At 35.4% G+C, this 18,651-nt stretch overlaps 1 protein-coding gene across 1 annotated transcript; it reads left to right on the top strand.

Annotated features, from left to right (window-relative positions):
- Positions 1-13,977: 13,977 nt before the first annotated feature.
- LOC145073058 (large ribosomal subunit protein uL14) lies at positions 13,978-15,516 on the top strand. Its single transcript, XM_079019601.1, has 4 exons — positions 13,978-14,094; positions 14,214-14,498; positions 15,171-15,212; positions 15,308-15,516. Exons 1-4 carry the CDS (start codon positions 14,082-14,084, stop codon positions 15,388-15,390), a joined length of 423 nt encoding a protein of 140 aa, XP_078875727.1. The 5' UTR covers positions 13,978-14,081; the 3' UTR covers positions 15,391-15,516.
- The last annotated feature ends 3,135 nt before the right edge of the window (positions 15,517-18,651 follow it).

Here is an 18,651-nt window from a genome sequence, read left to right as displayed (position 1 = left end):
AAACTACAACTTTGTTTCTTTACTTGCATCTTTTTTAACATTATGTTTTTATTTTTTCTAATTTGGTTATTTAACTTTTCTTATAGGGTGTGATTACCTGAAAAGACTTTCCAACTTTACAACAAACATCTTCCTACCAGTAAATTATCCCTTGGGTGATTTTTGTTTTGCATTTTTACTTTTGGAAGCCATTTAGATTTCTCTTAAAAATGATGTAAGATAGTTTTTCCATTGAGCCCAAATATCTAATACTTAATCAATTGACATAATTTATTAAAAGTTGGAATGCAATTGTTGGAATTTTCACGATGCTTGAGACCAATGTTTGATATAACCAAATCATAAAATTTTAAGATATTTCCAATTTACTTTAAGTTTGAAAACGATTTGGACCTCATGATCAGACAAAAACTCACCAAAACCCTTAGAACAGGCGGCGAGGGCCTAAGCAACTTAGGCAAAACTTTTGTAGGTAAGTTAACAATTGTCAATTCCTTTAAGATTTTTGGACTTCATAATAGAAAGTCCAACGTCCACCAAAACATATAGAATATGTGGTAAGAACATGTGTTGCCCTTGCAACAATAACCAAAATAGAATTTGCCACTTTAAGTGCAATGAACAATATGCTATATTTTGATTTTCCTAAAAAGAAAAAAATGTCCACAAAACTCATTGATTACAAGTGGTGATGCAAGTCATTAATTTAGAATAAATAGCTTGAAATAAGCTAAATTTGGATTTCATGAGATGAAAACCAATGCCCACCAGTCTCGTTGAATAAGAGGTGAGGAACTCGTGCATAGCATGTCAAACCCAACTAAATGGAACAAGAATACCGACTATAACTTTTTAGATCCATTAATCACATATTTGACACAAAAGTCATAAAGTTTGTTAACGGATAGTGATTTAATTCTAAAATCATTTTTAGGTGCGTTAAAACTGTTCTAGTTTTGTTTTTCACCTATTACCTTTGTCACCTCCTATCATAGCTTTCTAAGTTACCAAAAAATAAAATTTGAAAGAAAACACTCAAGTATGTAATTGTTTTACATATTTACCCTAAATATGTTTTTTCATATTATATGTATTCATATATAAGTACATATTTTTATGTATTTATAAACTTTATTTAGTTAAACGTCATATTTGTATATTAAATAAAACTATTTCTTTATATACATTTTCTTATTTCTTATTTATATAATTTAAAACCAAAATTATACTAAAAAAGACGTAAAAAATATATTCTTACTTTTAAAATCAATAAAAAAATACTTTTAAAAAGACTAAAAAATATATATTACAATTCAAGAGTTTTTTCTATTTTAAATGTAGTTTTGATTCCAAATTTAATGTAATTAGTCATGACTTTTTATTTTCTACTACATTCAAGGTTTTTTTTTTTGAATGATTATTAATGTTCAATGCTTTTTTATTTTCTACTTATTTATACACACTACAACTATATTTGTACTATATAAATAAGTTTTGATCAAAACATGTTTGAAAATATTTGTGATTCAAATGTGAAAAGAGTTGAAAAACGAGTTTTGTCGCATTAAAGGTTATTTCAACGCGGTTGTTTTTTTAAACAATGCTTCTATATATCAAATGTATACCCCTAATCAAGCTTGCTTTCAGCCGAGATCACCCTGTTGATTTATAAATATTCATTTTGAATGATTTATAAGCATTTAATGAGTTTTGTTTGATGTAAATGTTATATAAAATGTTCTGATGTTTTTATGTTGTTAAAACTTGTATTTTTCCATATTAATTCTTATTTGTTTTATATATAACCGCACAACTTAAAACGGTCTGTAAAATCATCAGAAGTTAAAGTATTTATTTTTTCATACACTACTTTGTTATTTGATATATATATATATATATATATATATATATATATATATATATATAAAATAACATACATTTGATATACAATTTACACAACATAAAACGGTCTATAAATCATCAATTAATAGCAGAAATAACCATTGATATAAACTTATTATAGTTAATAAAACTAATAGGTTAACTATATGTTTTATTTTGCTACTGACATTGGTTTTTGCATGTATAAATACTAAATCACAATTTGTAAAATTTTATTATTTTAATTAAATAATTATATTCGTGCGCAACGTGTGAGGATACGCCTACTATATATATATATATATATATATATATATATATATATAGAGAGAGAGAGAGAGAGAGAAAATAGAACTTTTAGTTAACTTAGTGATTAAAAAATGAACATCAAACATAAAATTAACACGATTCAATCAAACGATGCAAATAGTATAAAGGAATGAAGAAATGAGAGATTACTCATCATTCATTGAACCACATGTGTGTATAAGGAAATGGAATCACTAATCTTGCCTTTTATTGAAATCATAAAACCGATAAGAATGTTTGACGCCTTTGTTTACCACATTGAAATCAAAATCGAGAATGAATTGTGTTGTAGAACAAGTATATTTCAAAAGTTTGATGACTTTTTCATCATCAAGTAGCTTAATATGAGTTTATGGAAGAAATCAAACTCAAAATAAAAGTCATAAATCAAACCGTAAATGTAGTTTTCGGTGTCTAGTGTGGTTATAGATGTTATTTTCATATAATTTTGAAGCCAAAGATGGAGTCAATGTAATGTGTTGGGTTGTAGGCGGTATTGAAGAATAAGGGTAAGATTAAATTACAAATTGTCCTTATTTGGTAAATATGTTTAACTGTATCAAATGATCTTTTTGAATGATGTTTCATCCTAATGGGACAAGTAATGTGGTTAGCAAACACCCATAAAACTAGTTTTTATTTTGTTTATATATATATATATATATATATATATATATATATATATATATATATATATATATAGACGTTTTGGAGCAAACCTTGTGTAACATCTCAGGAATTATACGATTCATATTGCATGCATAAGCTTGAACCCATTCAAGTATGGATGTTCTTCAAGCTTAGGAATTTAATTGCTAGATAGGTGTTGGAGGCAAGTGTGACATCCCCATTTTCACGGCCAGAAAAGACTGATTTGTTTATGCTTTGTTTTATAAAATCAGAGTAATCTTTTAAAGAAAACGGTTGTGGAATTTGTTCCCAAAACAAGATATTATAATAACTTATCAAAACATTTCTCAAAGAGAACGTATTTTCATTTAATAATAAAACATCGGGATGTCATCTTCCGATACAGACATATAAGCATAAACAGAACTTACATTCAATTACACTAATGATTTATATCTTCTTTAAATCTCTCTGTGAAATATGTCTTCGTATCGAAACCTGTCACACCCCAAAACCGAGAACGACGGAAACGTTCTAGGGCGGAGGACGTCATGTAATGTATCACAACAATGCAAAGTAGTAAACAAGCAACAACATCATCCATTGCATTAATAGTATAATTTTAATTACATTTGAGTTCTTTCATAGTATAATTCTACAAAATGAATATTCAAAATAAAAGACGAGTCTTGACCGCTCCGTATTCACAGAACCTGGTAGTCGTACCTGTCTATCTGTGTCCTGGGAATACAAGTTATTTTGAAAGAGAGTATCAGCAATAATGCTGGTGAATTCAAAAGTATTTATGTGACTTTGATTTGTAAAGCTGTAAAGAAAGACCTGTAAATGTTTGAAGAAATTTTGTACCAATGAACATGTTTGTAAGTAATTGTAACATTTGAAAACCCTAGAAAATCCCATATTTTCTACTAGTATCAAGAGTAGCCTTCTACCGAGACCCGACTGTTTAAATGTTTACTTTTAGAAATCCGATATTTGCCCATAAGTGGGTGGTAGTTTAAAAGTCCCAAAAATGAACTACCATGGTGTTGTTCATGTCTAAAATAATAGATTTGTGTACGTATATAATTGCTAAGGTATTTGATAACCCCGTAAATCAACGTGTTTTTAATACTCCATGTGAGTTTTATAACCATGCTAATAACCCAGACTGCTTGTAACAACGTTCTTCAGGCGTTGGAATGTTATGACGTTTGTCACCCCAGGCCTGCCGGCCTAGCTGTAGCTAACAACTTAGGTGTGGGATTTTCAATCCCGTATAGATCTATACACAAGTATCACGCTCCCCCTACAAGGGATCATGGTATATAATACAAAACTTAATAATGCATACTCGAAAGTACGTGAAACGTCTCACAAAACCTAGTATAAAACATATTTACGTATGAAAATGTCCATTTGTTCTTGTATATGAAAATATCTCTTAGATATGGTACTTGTAATATGTAAAATTTCATGAATATCTAGTACACTATCTTATGTAATCGTATCTCTTGTAATTGTATGTCTTGAAATTGTATGTAATCGCATCTCTTCATATAGTATGTAATGTATTTGTATAGACTCATGAATAAACTGACTCTTGTGTGATCCCTTGTACTTGGGATGGTAAGTAGTATCTCCTAACTATACCTATTATAGTTTCTAGTATTGTATGTGTATAACCGAAATATGCCTTTGCTTCTCAAAGGTACTGAACCAACTGACAGAAACTTTTATGTCTATATATGTAGTTATGATATATATAACTAATATTTAGATGACATTCAGACGAATAACCGATGCCCTAAAGCCACATCCCAACGAGGAAAAGGAAATAAAGCGAGCTAGCCGTCCTAAGTCCTTCAAACATTACTTATATAACTATACATATATAGGCATGCATAAAAATATAAAAGAAGTTTTGTAAAACCTTTGAAAAGTTTAGTAAATAAGAAATGATGACTTGATGTCATTTTATAAAACGGTTTGAAAGTAGTTTGTTTGATAAGAACAATTTTAAGTATAAGAAGACCTTTGTTTGAAACACGATTCTAACAGCGTTTGAAAGGAAGCATAAAGTATGTAAGACAGTTTGATAAAGAGTTTTTAACATGTAAAAATGTTTGCCGTAAACTATTATGGTTTTTCCAAAAGTTTGTTTCGTTTGTATAGTAAACCCTAGTGAAATGCTCACTTGTTATGTAAAGTGTAACTTTTGTAGAGACATAAATGAACACATATACTCAAAGTATAAATAACGTGTTTGATTCGTATATGTATAACAACATATTTAATTTCAAAAGACAAGATGTTATCGTGATATATTTTGCGTACGAAAGGTTCCACGTAGTAGTTATGAATCACATATAATTTACTTGATAAAAAGAGTATATAGTGAAACTTTAGGTTATACACGATAATAATCGTGTGTTTACTTGTATTCCCCCCCTTAAAAGTGTATATAAAAAGTATTTATAACACATTAAAAAAATATAGTTTATAGGGGTATGAAGTCACCGAAGAAAGTGCGTGATTTGAAGAAAACGAGATTTTCTCGGGTGGCACCTCGACCGGAAAGTGACGAGATTCTCGGAAATCTCGGGGCTTCGGACCTTCGTCGGGGCTTAGATATGAAACCGGGAAGTCGGGATGTTGTCGGCACGAAAAAACGAGGTGAAAATGTTAGAGAAATGAAGAAATTGAGCAAGGATGGCCGGCACCCTAGCATTCTATTTATAGGGGCTGGAGGTCCTCGGTATGCTGGGCGTACTTCGGGTTTACGCGGGGCGTACCTCGTACGTTGGGCGTACTCCGAGGTTACGTTGGGCGTTCGCTTGCATCACTGCTGACCGCATCCTCGGGCGAAGTGTTTGGTCGACGTGGACGATCCGGAGCCTAGCATCCGAGTACGCTGGACGTACGAGGGTACGCTGGGCGTAAATCGTTTCGGTGTGTGTGCCACAAACTTGTAAAATCCGTTACTTTCGCATACGGGCTCCGTTTTTGACGTTCTTTATATCCACACGAAGGTGAGAAAATACTCTACAACTTTCATTTAGATCTCCGTTGGCTAATTTTGACTTTATTTTTAATTATATTTTAATTAATAGGCCGGGACACGATAACTTCGTTAAAAATCCATAACATCTTTATCCGACGTCCGTTTTCGTTTGTCTTTTTACCTTCGAACTATTATTGTCGAGACCTTCAACTTTCGTTTAAGTTGTGTCGGCTAAAAATCGCTCGATCTTTATTTCGAGTTTTTAGCTGTCTACCGTTGTTACGAAACTTAGAAAATTTGCATCTTCTTCATACGAAGTCCGTTTTGGGCTTTCTTTTTAGGCATGATTATGGTTTAACATAATCTACGACTTTCGTTTAGATACCTAAGGCTAAAAATTATTGGATCGAAACTTTGCGTTTTACGTCTATCAGCGTTGCGGGTTTTTGCCGCGAATCTTAGATTGGTCATAACTTCTTCGTTATAACTCGGATTTTAGTGTTCTTTATATGTACGAAAACCTTGATACGATTCCTACTACTTTATTTAACCCAAATAAGATTTTCAGGAAAGTTATATTTTGACCTAAATTTGACTGGTGTTACATTTTATTGTCTCAAAATATCGGGTTGTCACAAAACCTGTGATACAAAGAAAACTGAGTGGGTCAGGCTTGGGAGCCTGGTGAGCATATAGGGTTTTCATCCCACAATGTTATATCATATATTTATAAATATAGAACATTCAAACTTGTATAATTTCACCATATAAAGGCAACTCTTATTCCACCCCATCGATCCTCACAACGACGCGATCTAAACTCTCGTATCTAAAATTTTCCTCTTTACCTGATCCCTACTCATGGATCTAAAACTAACCTTTTCACCCGATCCATACTCAGGGATCTAAAACTAACCTTTTCACCCGATCCATACTCACGGATCTAAAACTAACCTTTTCCCCTGATCCATACTCACGGATCTAAAACTACCTTTTCACCTGATCCATACTCACGGATCTAAAACTACCTGATCCATACTCACGGATCTAAAACTAACCTCTTGATCTGATCCATACTCCCGGATCAATAATTGTACCCATTCCATACTCTCAGAATAGGGACAATTAACTATACCCTAATCCTGATCTGATCCATACTCCCGGATCTATAATTGTGCCCAATCCATACTCCCGGACTAGGGACAATTAACTTAGTCTTAATCCATACTCCCAGACTAATAACAAGTTTTATCTCTTTACCTGATCCATACTCCCGGATCTAAAACTAACCTCTTGGTCTAATCCATACTCATGGATCTAAAACTAGCCTCTTGATCTGATCCCTACTCAAAGATCTAAACTAATCTCTTGATCTGATCCATACTCACGGATCTCATCTATCCATGTGCTACCCAACATATTTGTAGTTACAAAATACATATACAGTTTAACTCATTAAAACCTATATAGTTCATGCATTCCACCAACATCTCAAATAAACAACAATGTATAAACACATAGCACATATTTCATAGCAAATACATAATATTTATGTGTTAGAAGAAAGTGACCACACACTCACTTGATTAGAAGATGATCGGACAACACTACGACTTGTAGAAGTATTATTCTTCGGTAGATCTGGAAGATCTTCACAAAAACCGGGCTCCTCGCGGGCAGAGCTTCGGCTCGGGAATCGCACTTCTCGGGATCTTCGGGGCCTCGGGACTTGCTTCGGGCCTCAGGAATGATACCAGGGCTTCGGGATACTTCTGGCACGCAAAACGATGCAAAACGGGAGAAAGAGGAGAGAATTTGGCAAATGGAGTCGGCTACCCTCGCAACCCTTTTATAGGAGGCTGAGGCCTCGCAGTACGCTGGGCGTACTGCCTTACACAGGGCGTACTCCTCCGAAATCGTCATTGCATGCGTCATCTGAAGAACTCGAGTGCGAGGGTCGTCATGCTTCGCTGTACGTTGGGCGTACTTCGGATAAGTCCGGTGACTCCCTTCGGATAATGTCGGATTTAATAATTAAATTTATATATTAATTATTTAATAAACTTCAAAAATTCATATCTTCTTCATACGAACTCCGTTTTCGACGTTCTTTATATCCACGCGTTTAGACTTCGTCGGCTAATTTTGACTTTATTTTTATTATTTATTTTTAGTAGGCCGGGACAGGAAAACTTCGTTATAAATTCATAACTTCTTCGTCCGACGTCCGTTCTCGCCTAACTTTTTATCGTTTTACTACAGTTAATGAGATCTTCGATTCTCATTTAGATTGTTTCGGCTAAAAACCGCTCGGTCTCAAATCGAGTATTCGGGTTGCACACCGCTAAGTCGAAACTTAGAAAAATCATAACTTCCACATACGAAGTCAGATTTGGACGTTATTTTTATGCACGCTCATGGTTTAACGAACTCTACGACTTTCGTTTAGATCAATAAGGCTACATATCGCTCTAACGTAAATTCACCTTTTTACGTCGCGCCGTGGCGTGCTGGTTCTGTCGCGAAACTTCAACAAGTCATAACTCCTTCATTATAACTCGAATTTCGGCGTTCTTTATATGTACGGAATCCTTGTAACATATACTACAACTTAGTTAAGATTATTCATCCTAAATAATCTTCTAAAAAAAGTCATTTTTCACGCTTATCGTCTCTAATTGACTAGCCCGGATCTACGGGCGTTACAGCAAGGCTCGAACTCGGGGCGTTCATATCTTGAACGCTCAACGTACAGTGCATGAAGTTGGACGATGAGGCCAAGACGAATGGGGGGTGTTGGCCGTCTGCACTCAAAAATCCTAAGTGTGCACTATTTAAACAACTTAAGTCGTAAGGCTCTTCATTCTCTCAACCTCCACTGTATCTTAAGCCTCTTTTCGAAACCCTCACCCTAATTTTGAGTGTATGAGCTTGGAAGTCCATCTTTGAGTGTATTTTGGTGTCCTTGAAGAAGAGTGATCACCTTGGAGTCTCATTGATCAAGGAAGAGCTTTTGGATCCCGACTCTCCTGCTTATTTGCAAGCCTCATAAGGTATAAAGTTTTTATCTTGCTATCTTATAGCTTAAGATCTAGATTAGGGCTTGTTTTGTGCTTCTTATGGTCATGTTGACGCTCTTTGGGGGTTTGAGCCACTCCAATAGCCTAGGATTGAAGATCCTCATGTTTATGAGTTGTTAGAGTCATAAAAATGGTAACTTGATGGTTGAGGACCAACCATGCAGAGGTTTTGGGTCTTGGTTTATGGATTGGAATCTTTAATGGATGTTTGGATCCTTTTGGGCCATGCAAAGGTGCCAAGTCAAGGACTTTGTGGATTAAGACTCTGATAGGAAGTTATTTTCAAGATTTGAGCTTTGGACTTCAAGTATTAAGACATAAATGTGATTTTTGGTCCCTGGTCGGGAACACAACGCGTTCATCCTGGGAACGTTGTGTGTTCTGCTGTCAAGTCACGATCAACGGCCAGGTAACGAACGCCCAACGTTCCACAGGGGAACCCCCAACGTTCAGTCCATAGGGGGCTTCTTGGGCTTGTTCATGTTGTGCTTTGGACTTGGATTAGAATTTCGTGTGTTAGGCTATTTGGTTAGAAAGTTATTAGAGTTTTAGACTTTTACTTGGACATGTATTGATGGGCCAAAATTTTTTATTGGGCCTTGGTGGGCCTAATGGGCTTGGTCGTTAGGCCATTGGAGAATTATTATTATTGGACCAGGAATCGTTGGGCTTTTGGGAAAGGCCCATATGGGGTTGGGCCCAAATTAGAAAATTGGGCCATTAGTGGGCTTGGGAAGTCTACTTAGTATTGGGCCTTTCATGTTATGGTTTTGGGCATTAGACATAGACCAAATTAGATCGGGGGTAAAATGGTGATTTTACCCTAAGAAAGATTATTGGTTTTTGACTAAGTGTTATTTAGGTAATGATAGCTCGTGGAGTCGCCGGGGAAGCCGTTATAGATTCCATACCGTGAGATTCTGCATTCAGCTTTGCGAGGTGAGTTTCCTCCTGTTTTAACGGGTTGAAGGCACCAATGGCGTCCCGTATTTATGTTGTGTTTCTGGATTACGATCTGATGCCCGACAGTGCCCGATGAATGTTGGTATGCTTGATGTATTCGTGATTCTTGCATGTGTCTATATTTGTATGTTTCCAGATTATGGTTCGATGTTGGGCGATACCCGAGGAATATCTGTATGCTTTCCGGATTACGGTCCGATGTCGGACGAGCCCTGAGGAATGTTTATATGTATGATTCCGGACTACGGTTCGATGTCGTGTGGTACCCGATGACTATGTGCATGTTTATTTATACTTGTTGTCTTTATGATACTTGTACGTGTCTCGTAGGGAGGTGAGTGTGGGCGGGGTCCCGTATCTCATCACAAGCAGAGTAGGGGTGGGGCCCATGATAGGCGAGGCCTTAGGACTGGAACATATAGGACTGTGTATGATTCTTTATGTGTTAGTATAATTATATGATATTGTCAGTATATGTATAGCGGGCAGGGCCCAATGACAAGTGGGGCCTGGGAAAAACAAATTTGTATACCGAGCGGGGCTCGATGCCAGGCGGGGCCTGATGCCGGACATTGCCTGATGTCGGGCGGGGCCTGATGAAGGAACGGGGCCCAGTTTATGTGATTATGTGTATGATATGTGGTAGTTTGGGGAGACTCAGTAAGCTTCGTGCTTACGGTTTTCAGTTTTGGTTTCAGGTACTTGTAGTTTGAAATTTGTCCGACTATTGCTCTTTTTTAATAACCATGTAAAAAATTTCTAGTTAAACCTATGTGAAAGTACTAATACACCCTTAATGAATTTTTTTAATTGTATTTAAACCTTGCACATCGGTGGGGCCCTGTGTGCATGTGTGTGTTGAAGAACCTTAAATTACGGGACCACCATCACAACCTCCTCAATTGGAAACAATAAACACTGTCACTTACCCACCACTCTTTTCAATGAACAAAACCAATTCCTATCCATCACTCTACATGTATCCTTGTGTCACAACCCCAAAAAAAAGATGAAAATTTATGGAATAATATTCGATTTCTAGATTTATGGATTTGGAGGGGACGATGAAGTTTATCGAAGTTACCATCACCGTCATCTACAAGTCGTGTTCATCTTTTATCATCACAAGATAATCGGAGCACATATGTTCGAGTTCGTCTCCTCTATCTGATGATTTTCAGAAACTGTTTACCACCATTCATTGATACTTGCCACTAGGATTGGGGTTGAGAAGGAGATACATGTTCAAACCAATAGATTAAAAATGAAGATGAAGATGATGAAGGTTCTGATTTCCATGGATCTGGGTTTAAAGTCCTTGTCGTCGGAAACCTGCATCTATGTTTAAAGTCGTGTTGAAGTTTGCATTTAGGTATTGATCCAATTTCATTTACAACCGATCTCCCACTACCGAAGGCTCTATGTCCTTCCTTTTTTTATCTATGTTGATAAAATCCTCTCTGTGTATTTGGTCTATGTTGACCCAATTTGTTTAATGTATTTCCAATGGTGATTTGATTTGGTTAATGTATTTCTGGTTTGTGGATAGATTTGGTTTGATTTTTAGACTCACACACTAAGGGGGTGTTTGAGATTACTTTTGAACATCAAAAGTCCTTTTTTGTAGAAGGACTTTTTGTAATAGGAGTTTCTACAAAAGGAGTTCCTTAAAATGCGTCTGGATTAACAAAAAACGAGCAAACGAACTTTTGGTTTAACTTTTACATGTAAAACAACAAAAATTCCCAAAAAGTCAGGTTTTCATGACTTTTAGAAACCCCTTCTTTTCTTCTATGCAAAAAGTCATTTTCAAAAGAATTTTTTTTATTACCGAAACACTTTTTGACTTTTTTTTTGACTTTTGAAAATGTTAAAAGTCAAAAGTCATTCTAAAGGGAATCCCAAACACCCCCTAAAATCTTTAAGGAAAATTTGGTGTTAAGCTTTAGAGAGAGAGAGAGAGACAGAGAGAGAGAGAGAGAGAGAGAGAGAGAGAGAGCATTTTCATTTATATTTAATAGAAGAGTAAATTACACGAATGGTTCCTATGGTTTAGGGTAATTTGCGTGTTTGGTCCCTAACTTTTTTTTTAACTCGGAAGGTCTCTACTGTTTGTTTTTGTTACGCGCTTGGTCCCTATTTTACCTAAAAAACTATTTTGCCCTTGATTTTTTAATTTATTTAAATAAATACACTCCAACCCCACCCCTTCACCTTAACTTACCTACCCCACCATCTTTCCCTATTTAAATAATAGTCTTTTTAGGTAAGACATGAACCAAACACGTAATAAAAACAAACAGTAAGGACCAAGCGCGTAACAAAAACAAATAGTAGGGACTTTTCGAGTTAAAAAATAAGTTAGAGACCAAACGCACAAATTACCCAAAAAAAAAGGGTAAATGTCACCGTAACCTAATCAACTATCGGGTTTTGTTTTAAAAGGTCCTTAATGTTATTTTTTTGCAGTTTAGAGGCATAAAATCAATTTTTACCTGCTAAAAAGGGAACTTGACTTGCAATTGCCGGTCTACTTAATGATTTAGCATTTTTCAGTAAAAGGAAAATTAAACTATAATACATTTCACTCGCATCCTCACCCACCACATAAGACTTTATGTTCATGTTCAAGCAAGACACCCACCTTCCCGATTCGCTCTCATCGACCTTCGCCTTAGAGATTTCTCCTTATTCTGATTAGGTTTCTCTCTTTACTTGGTATCCCAGGTTTGAATCTATTCTTCATTCTGATTTACATGGATGTACAAATCGGTGAAGCATCACAACAACCCAACAAGGATGCTATGCAAAGGCTGAAGAAACTGATGGTCGGTCTGCGATCGGAGTTCGGAGGGCATGAGTTTGCAATAGGTTCGACTATCTTCTTCATTGCGATTTCACGTGTTTTTGTTTTTGTTCGTTGATAATCTTGCTTGGAATCCATGTGGAATCGTTTTTCTCAAACCTAGAATCGTGTTTCAGGTATGTGGACGATTGTGGTGGAAGACGATGGTGATTGGTGGCGGTATTGGAGGTTGAAGATGACAGACGGTTTCCAAATCGCTTAGAGGTTGGAAGCCATCTTGCTTGGAAGCCAACGATTGAAGGGACGGGATGAGAGACACACACAACAACAAAAAATAGCTTTGTTCATGACTCGAAGGGGAAGAGACCACCGGAACCCCTATATCTCGATTTTTAATTTCTTTTGGGCCCTACACACAGGATACATATTGCCTCTATTTTCAACCAATTTAGCACAACACATAACCATTTGAAGAAAACTCTGGTCTTCTACCGAGGCAAAGCCCCAAAACGGGTCTAAAACCAATTGGATCATGCATGAGTATAAGCTTGCAAATTCTATTAAGGTAAAATCGAAAAGAAAATCCACATTATTTACAACTTTTTTTTTTTCTGAAAATTGTGATGATTAAACTTATTTTGAATTCATTTTTTGTCTGGGGCATGGAGAATTGAGTGATTTTAGGTTGTTTTTGAAGAAAAGTGGAAGAAAAATTGGTGAGAACGATGTTAGATGAAGGTGATCTCTCATGGCAGTTGAAGGTGAAGAGAGCAGTAAATATATACACATGGAATTTAAGAATTTGTTGCTGAGTATAAGTACCTTTTTTTTTTAAACTCAGGAAGCTAGTCGAAGTCTGTAATCGGAAGTTTTTTTACATTGTGTTCGTGAACTTGAATCTAAACATGATGACAGGTAGAGAAGAATGAGAGAAAGGTTTATGAGATGGCAAGTTTCATTAAATGACGTGGCGGTTTATATTACTGATTAGGAAGGGGGTTACCGGGTGACCCCTTCATTTTCTTAAAAGGGACCTTTTAAAACCGTAAAAGTCAAGATTATACCCCTAGAGAACAAAAAAAAAAAGACAGGGAACTTTTAAAACAAAACCCGATAGTTGATTGGTTTACAGTGACATTTACCCAAAAAAAACTATCCATACAAAAAGAAAAAGTTACGTGAAGACTATTAAGTAGCCTTAATATTTGTGAAAATTTATCTATTCAAAATGAAAAATTAAGAATGACTCGGCCCAACATATTAATTTAATTTAAGTAGCCTTAATATTTGCACACGGCCCAAACCTACCATATACCCTAAAGGCCTAACACTGAATTACTACATTCATATAAAACCCTAATTTCCCCCACTCCGCCTCCATCCAGAGTCTTTGTGAGAGGGATCAGCCATGTCGAAGCGAGGTACGATCCCATTCTAATTCTCATGAGCGTTGATGCATTTATTTGAGATCGATGTCGATATCGGTAAATGCAACTGCAAATAAAACTGTAATGCCAATTAATTACTTGTTGTTCGGCAGGTCGTGGAGGTTCCGCCGGGAACAAGTTTCGGATGTCGCTCGGTCTTCCAGTGGCTGCGACGGTCAACTGTGCTGACAATACTGGTGCCAAGAACCTTTACATCATATCAGTGAAGGGAATCAAGGGACGGCTTAATCGTCTTCCTTCGGCTTGCGTCGGAGATATGGTTATGGCTACTGTGAAGAAGGGTAAGCCAGATCTGAGGAAGAAGGTTATGCCTGCCGTTATTGTTCGTCAGCGCAAGCCTTGGCGCCGAAAGGACGGTGTCTTCATGTACTTTGAAGGTAAAATTTCTTAGACACGTCTAGTTTCGCTCTTGTAACTTAATATTTTGTCGCATTTCGTAATTACAATACTTGATTACATATCTGAATTACTTTAGAATAGTGAACTGCAAATCGTTAGAACATGTTAGCTTTGGTCGAAACGCACTTAATTTATAGTTTTAATGAAATTCAGTTGACAACCAAGGATCTAGGCTCTGTATTTGCCCAATGTTTGCTTAGTGTAGATGTTGCTAAAGTAGCTTTCATTCTTCCTTAGATTTTAGTACCAAAAACTTAACTTTGAATCAAGAATAATATATTTGAATTATTAACATCAGTTAGTTTCTGTCTAGTGACATGGTTTATGTAGGCTTTGTGTAAGAACAGTTATTCATGTTGATGACCTCGTAGATACCTTGTAATATACATCAAAGCTTGTCAAACTATGTGCACTTGCGATTACATGCCTTGTAACATATTCTTTCAAGAGGGACCTTTATCATAAGATTTGCCTAACTGCTGTTGGGTGTTTTTTAATTTACTTTTGTTGCATTACTTTAACTTGTTTTTGATGCTAGACTTGTTGTTGGTAGTTGTACAAGGCAAATAACATCACATGTTCTGTTTGAATTTACATTGAAAAGGATAAAACCAAATCTTAATCAAGTTGTTTTGTTTTTGTTTATGCAGACAATGCTGGAGTTATCGTGAATCCCAAGGGTGAAATGAAGGGTAATCTTTTTTAACTGCTATCTATCTTTTGTCGCTGATTTGATTTGCATGATTCCATGTTATAGCTGATTTGTGTTGTGGGATTGGATTTGCAGGATCTGCTATTACTGGACCGATTGGAAAGGAGTGTGCTGATTTGTGGCCCAGGATTGCTAGTGCTGCCAATGCAATTGTGTAGCCATGTGATGTGATTTTAGGAGGTGTGTACTGTTGTAGGGTTGTTTTGTTGGATATGACGTATTTAATATGTGGTTGATGTTTGAGAATTTTGGTAGATTTTAAGACCTTTACTCATTTCATTTTATATTTTTCTTGGCTGCTTTACCTTTACTTGCTCTAGTATATGTTTCAAGTCGACAAGAATGTGTTGCAGTTGGTTAATGATTTTGGAATCTACTTAGTTATGGTTTTGTTTTGGTTTGATCAAGTTTCGATAAAGCAAGTAGAATAAAGGTAACTAAGTCCTACTCGTTGCCAATTTGATTATTGCAACATAACTCAACCCATACGATTAAACCAATAATCTACTTACATCAATGTGCAAGTCTAACTGTTGTAGGACTGAATTCTAGTTTGTACTTTATACATACAATACGTATTATTTGTGCTATAGTATCTTGTAGTTGTACATGGCAGGTTTTTCATCTACAATGTCCTTGTACCCATTAGTGGAAGGGCCTTCTAAGAGCCTACCAAATTTTTTTGATCCAGGTTAAGTATTTTATTAAATCTTAATTTGTTCTTTTAATTGTAGAAAACTTATGGTCCATTAATATTAGATAATAGCGATATCGTTCACTACTTATCCATTTTTGCAACCCAATTATAGGATGATCAAAAAAAAAAAAAAAGTTAACAACGATGTCGTTATTTTATGATCATGCATATACACTAACAAAAGTTAATATACCAACTTAGTCTAATGAAGACTGCTGCAACAATGATTCTAATCTTACCTTTTAAATTTTTTATCGATAGCTAAAAATAATGAGGTAACATGATATTAAATAAAAAGAAATATTAGTCACTTTCACAAACATACTATCAGATTCAATTTTAGATCCAAGACTTATTATTATTATTATTATTTTTTTTTTCTCTCATCATGTACCATCGGCTTCAAAAACCAAACTCTCCCTTCCCTCCATGGCTCCATGTACCATCGGGTCCCTCCTACAACCAACATCACACTAGCATCCATGACGTCTGCCCATCTCTCGACCATCGACGCCCTACCACCGCCACCTTCCTCCTCTATGCCGGCTTCAGATATGTAATGAAGGTGCGATGTCAGGCCAACCGCCGTCTCCTCCCTTCCCCGTTCCTGCCCTTCCACCGGCAAATACCGTTGATTGAGTCTTCTTTGGTTAACTTGGTTCAGACCATTACTTGATATTTTATTATGGTAACTAATAAAATATGAAAAAGGTAAGATTTAAATAAAAGCAAGTGCTAATGGGATGGGGGATAGTATATTCTTTGTATATTCTAATACTTCTCCTTAAATCATGCAAACAAGTGGCAAGTGATAAAATTTATTAAATCAGATATCTTAATTAGAATTTGTTCTAATCTAACGTTGTTGGTGTTACATTTTTTAATTTTAAGTCACGCTAATTACTTTTCTAAAATATATTTTTATATATAAACATATCTATTAGTAAACTTGAATACCATAAATGTTGTGACAAAAAAGTTTGACATAGATCGTAACAAATTAGATTCACGAGCGACCATGTTAAGGTCATATTTTATGCATATTTTTTTCGCTATTTCATAATTTAGCAATGAACTATTTTGTATTTATTAGTTTGACCGTTTAAATGTTATAATAGTAAACTACAAATTTGGTCCACGTGGTTTGTAAAAATTTATGGATTTAGTCCAAAAAAATTTCGACTTGCACAAATGGTCCAAAAACTGAATTTTTATGGTTTTGTTGGGTTTTGGATTATAGATACTTAAAAAGACTATTTTGTCATTTTAATTTGATTTTTACATTTTTATATAAAATTTAATATTTTTATAAGTAAAAATAAAAATCATCCACCCCTTCTCCCCCTAACATTACCACTTAAATTAGAAGGCATATTGACAAAAATTCTTTTAAGTTTGACAAATTTTAATGGTTTTATCCTAAGTCTAAATTTATCTTCATTAACACCTAATATTTACTCCTCGTTTTATCATACATGGCTTAAATCAAGTCACCTTCCACTCCCGGTAACCATACTTCGTTGGAATAAAACCTTGCAATCATCATATCTATGCTCGTACGCCCCTACATTTATTCATATCTACAGGCCTATATCCGTAATCTCTCATCCCAAACATCATATCTATGCTCGTACGCCACTACCTGTAATACAAGAAACTGAGTGGGTCAGGCTTGGGAGCCTGGTGAGCACATAGAGTTTTCAACCCACAATAAATAAGTTTATTATTTTCGTCAACCAAACAAACCCGATTACCCGTTCCCGTTATCCTCACTTTACGTTCCTAAAACATCTAACATAAGGGACCTAGCCTAAGGCTTTTCATCGGGGCGACAACACATGCTTTGGGGGTTCCTCAGCAATTCATGTCAAATAAGGCAACCATGTGGGGGATGGAGTACTGCTGGTGAGCACACAGTTCAAATAAACACCTACAGGTTGCAAGCCTGCTAGCGTTCCACTGGACTGTCTAGAATAGCCTGTGGTCGTCATCTATACTCCACTAGATGATTAGATCATCAATAACATCGAGGCCTCTCGTTATTTTATTTTATCACACAACAACTATTACATCTACCCATATTTTACCCAACACATTTTGTAGATATAAAATACATATACAATTTAAATCAATTAAAACATGTATAACATCGTTCATCCATCATAGATAGCAAGTATACCGATAATATGCACACATAACACGTAATTCATATAAAATACTTCATATCTATGTGTAAGATGAAAGTAACTATGCACTCACTTGTTAAGGTGGTGATTCTGAACTCAGATAACGTTTTGTTACTCTTAAAACAATTTCCTTTGAAAAAACCTAGTATCATTACCACTAGGGTTTAGTATAATATTCACTGAGACTAATTAATAGTCTACCTATTATTACTATTATATAAGCGTTAAACAATAATCTTCACCCACTATGTACAGACAGGGGCCAGTCATAAAACACCGGAGGACAAGACCCTTTTGGCATATAACACTTCTGAAATCTAACAACCCTATGCGGCCCTTTAAATCAGATTCCCCGTACCGTGAGTGGTTAAAAAAATATTATAACGACACTTATATAACTCATAATAATAGCCCAAATAATTATTATAAGATCTTAATAACATTAATATATTTAAATAAAAGCTATATTAGAAACAGTGTAGACGTAGCTCACTTACAACGAGTTTTTATTAAAAATCGGGCTTCGCTGGGGCAGC

The sequence above is a fragment of the Lactuca serriola genome, chromosome 9 (genome assembly GCF_051521515.1).
Source record: "Lactuca serriola cultivar US96UC23 chromosome 9, Lser_US96UC23_V15, whole genome shotgun sequence".
In the NCBI taxonomy this organism is placed as follows: Eukaryota; Viridiplantae; Streptophyta; class Magnoliopsida; order Asterales; family Asteraceae; genus Lactuca; species Lactuca serriola.
The sequence above is the reverse complement of the archived record's forward strand: the minus strand, read 5'-3'. Positions and strand labels throughout refer to the sequence as shown.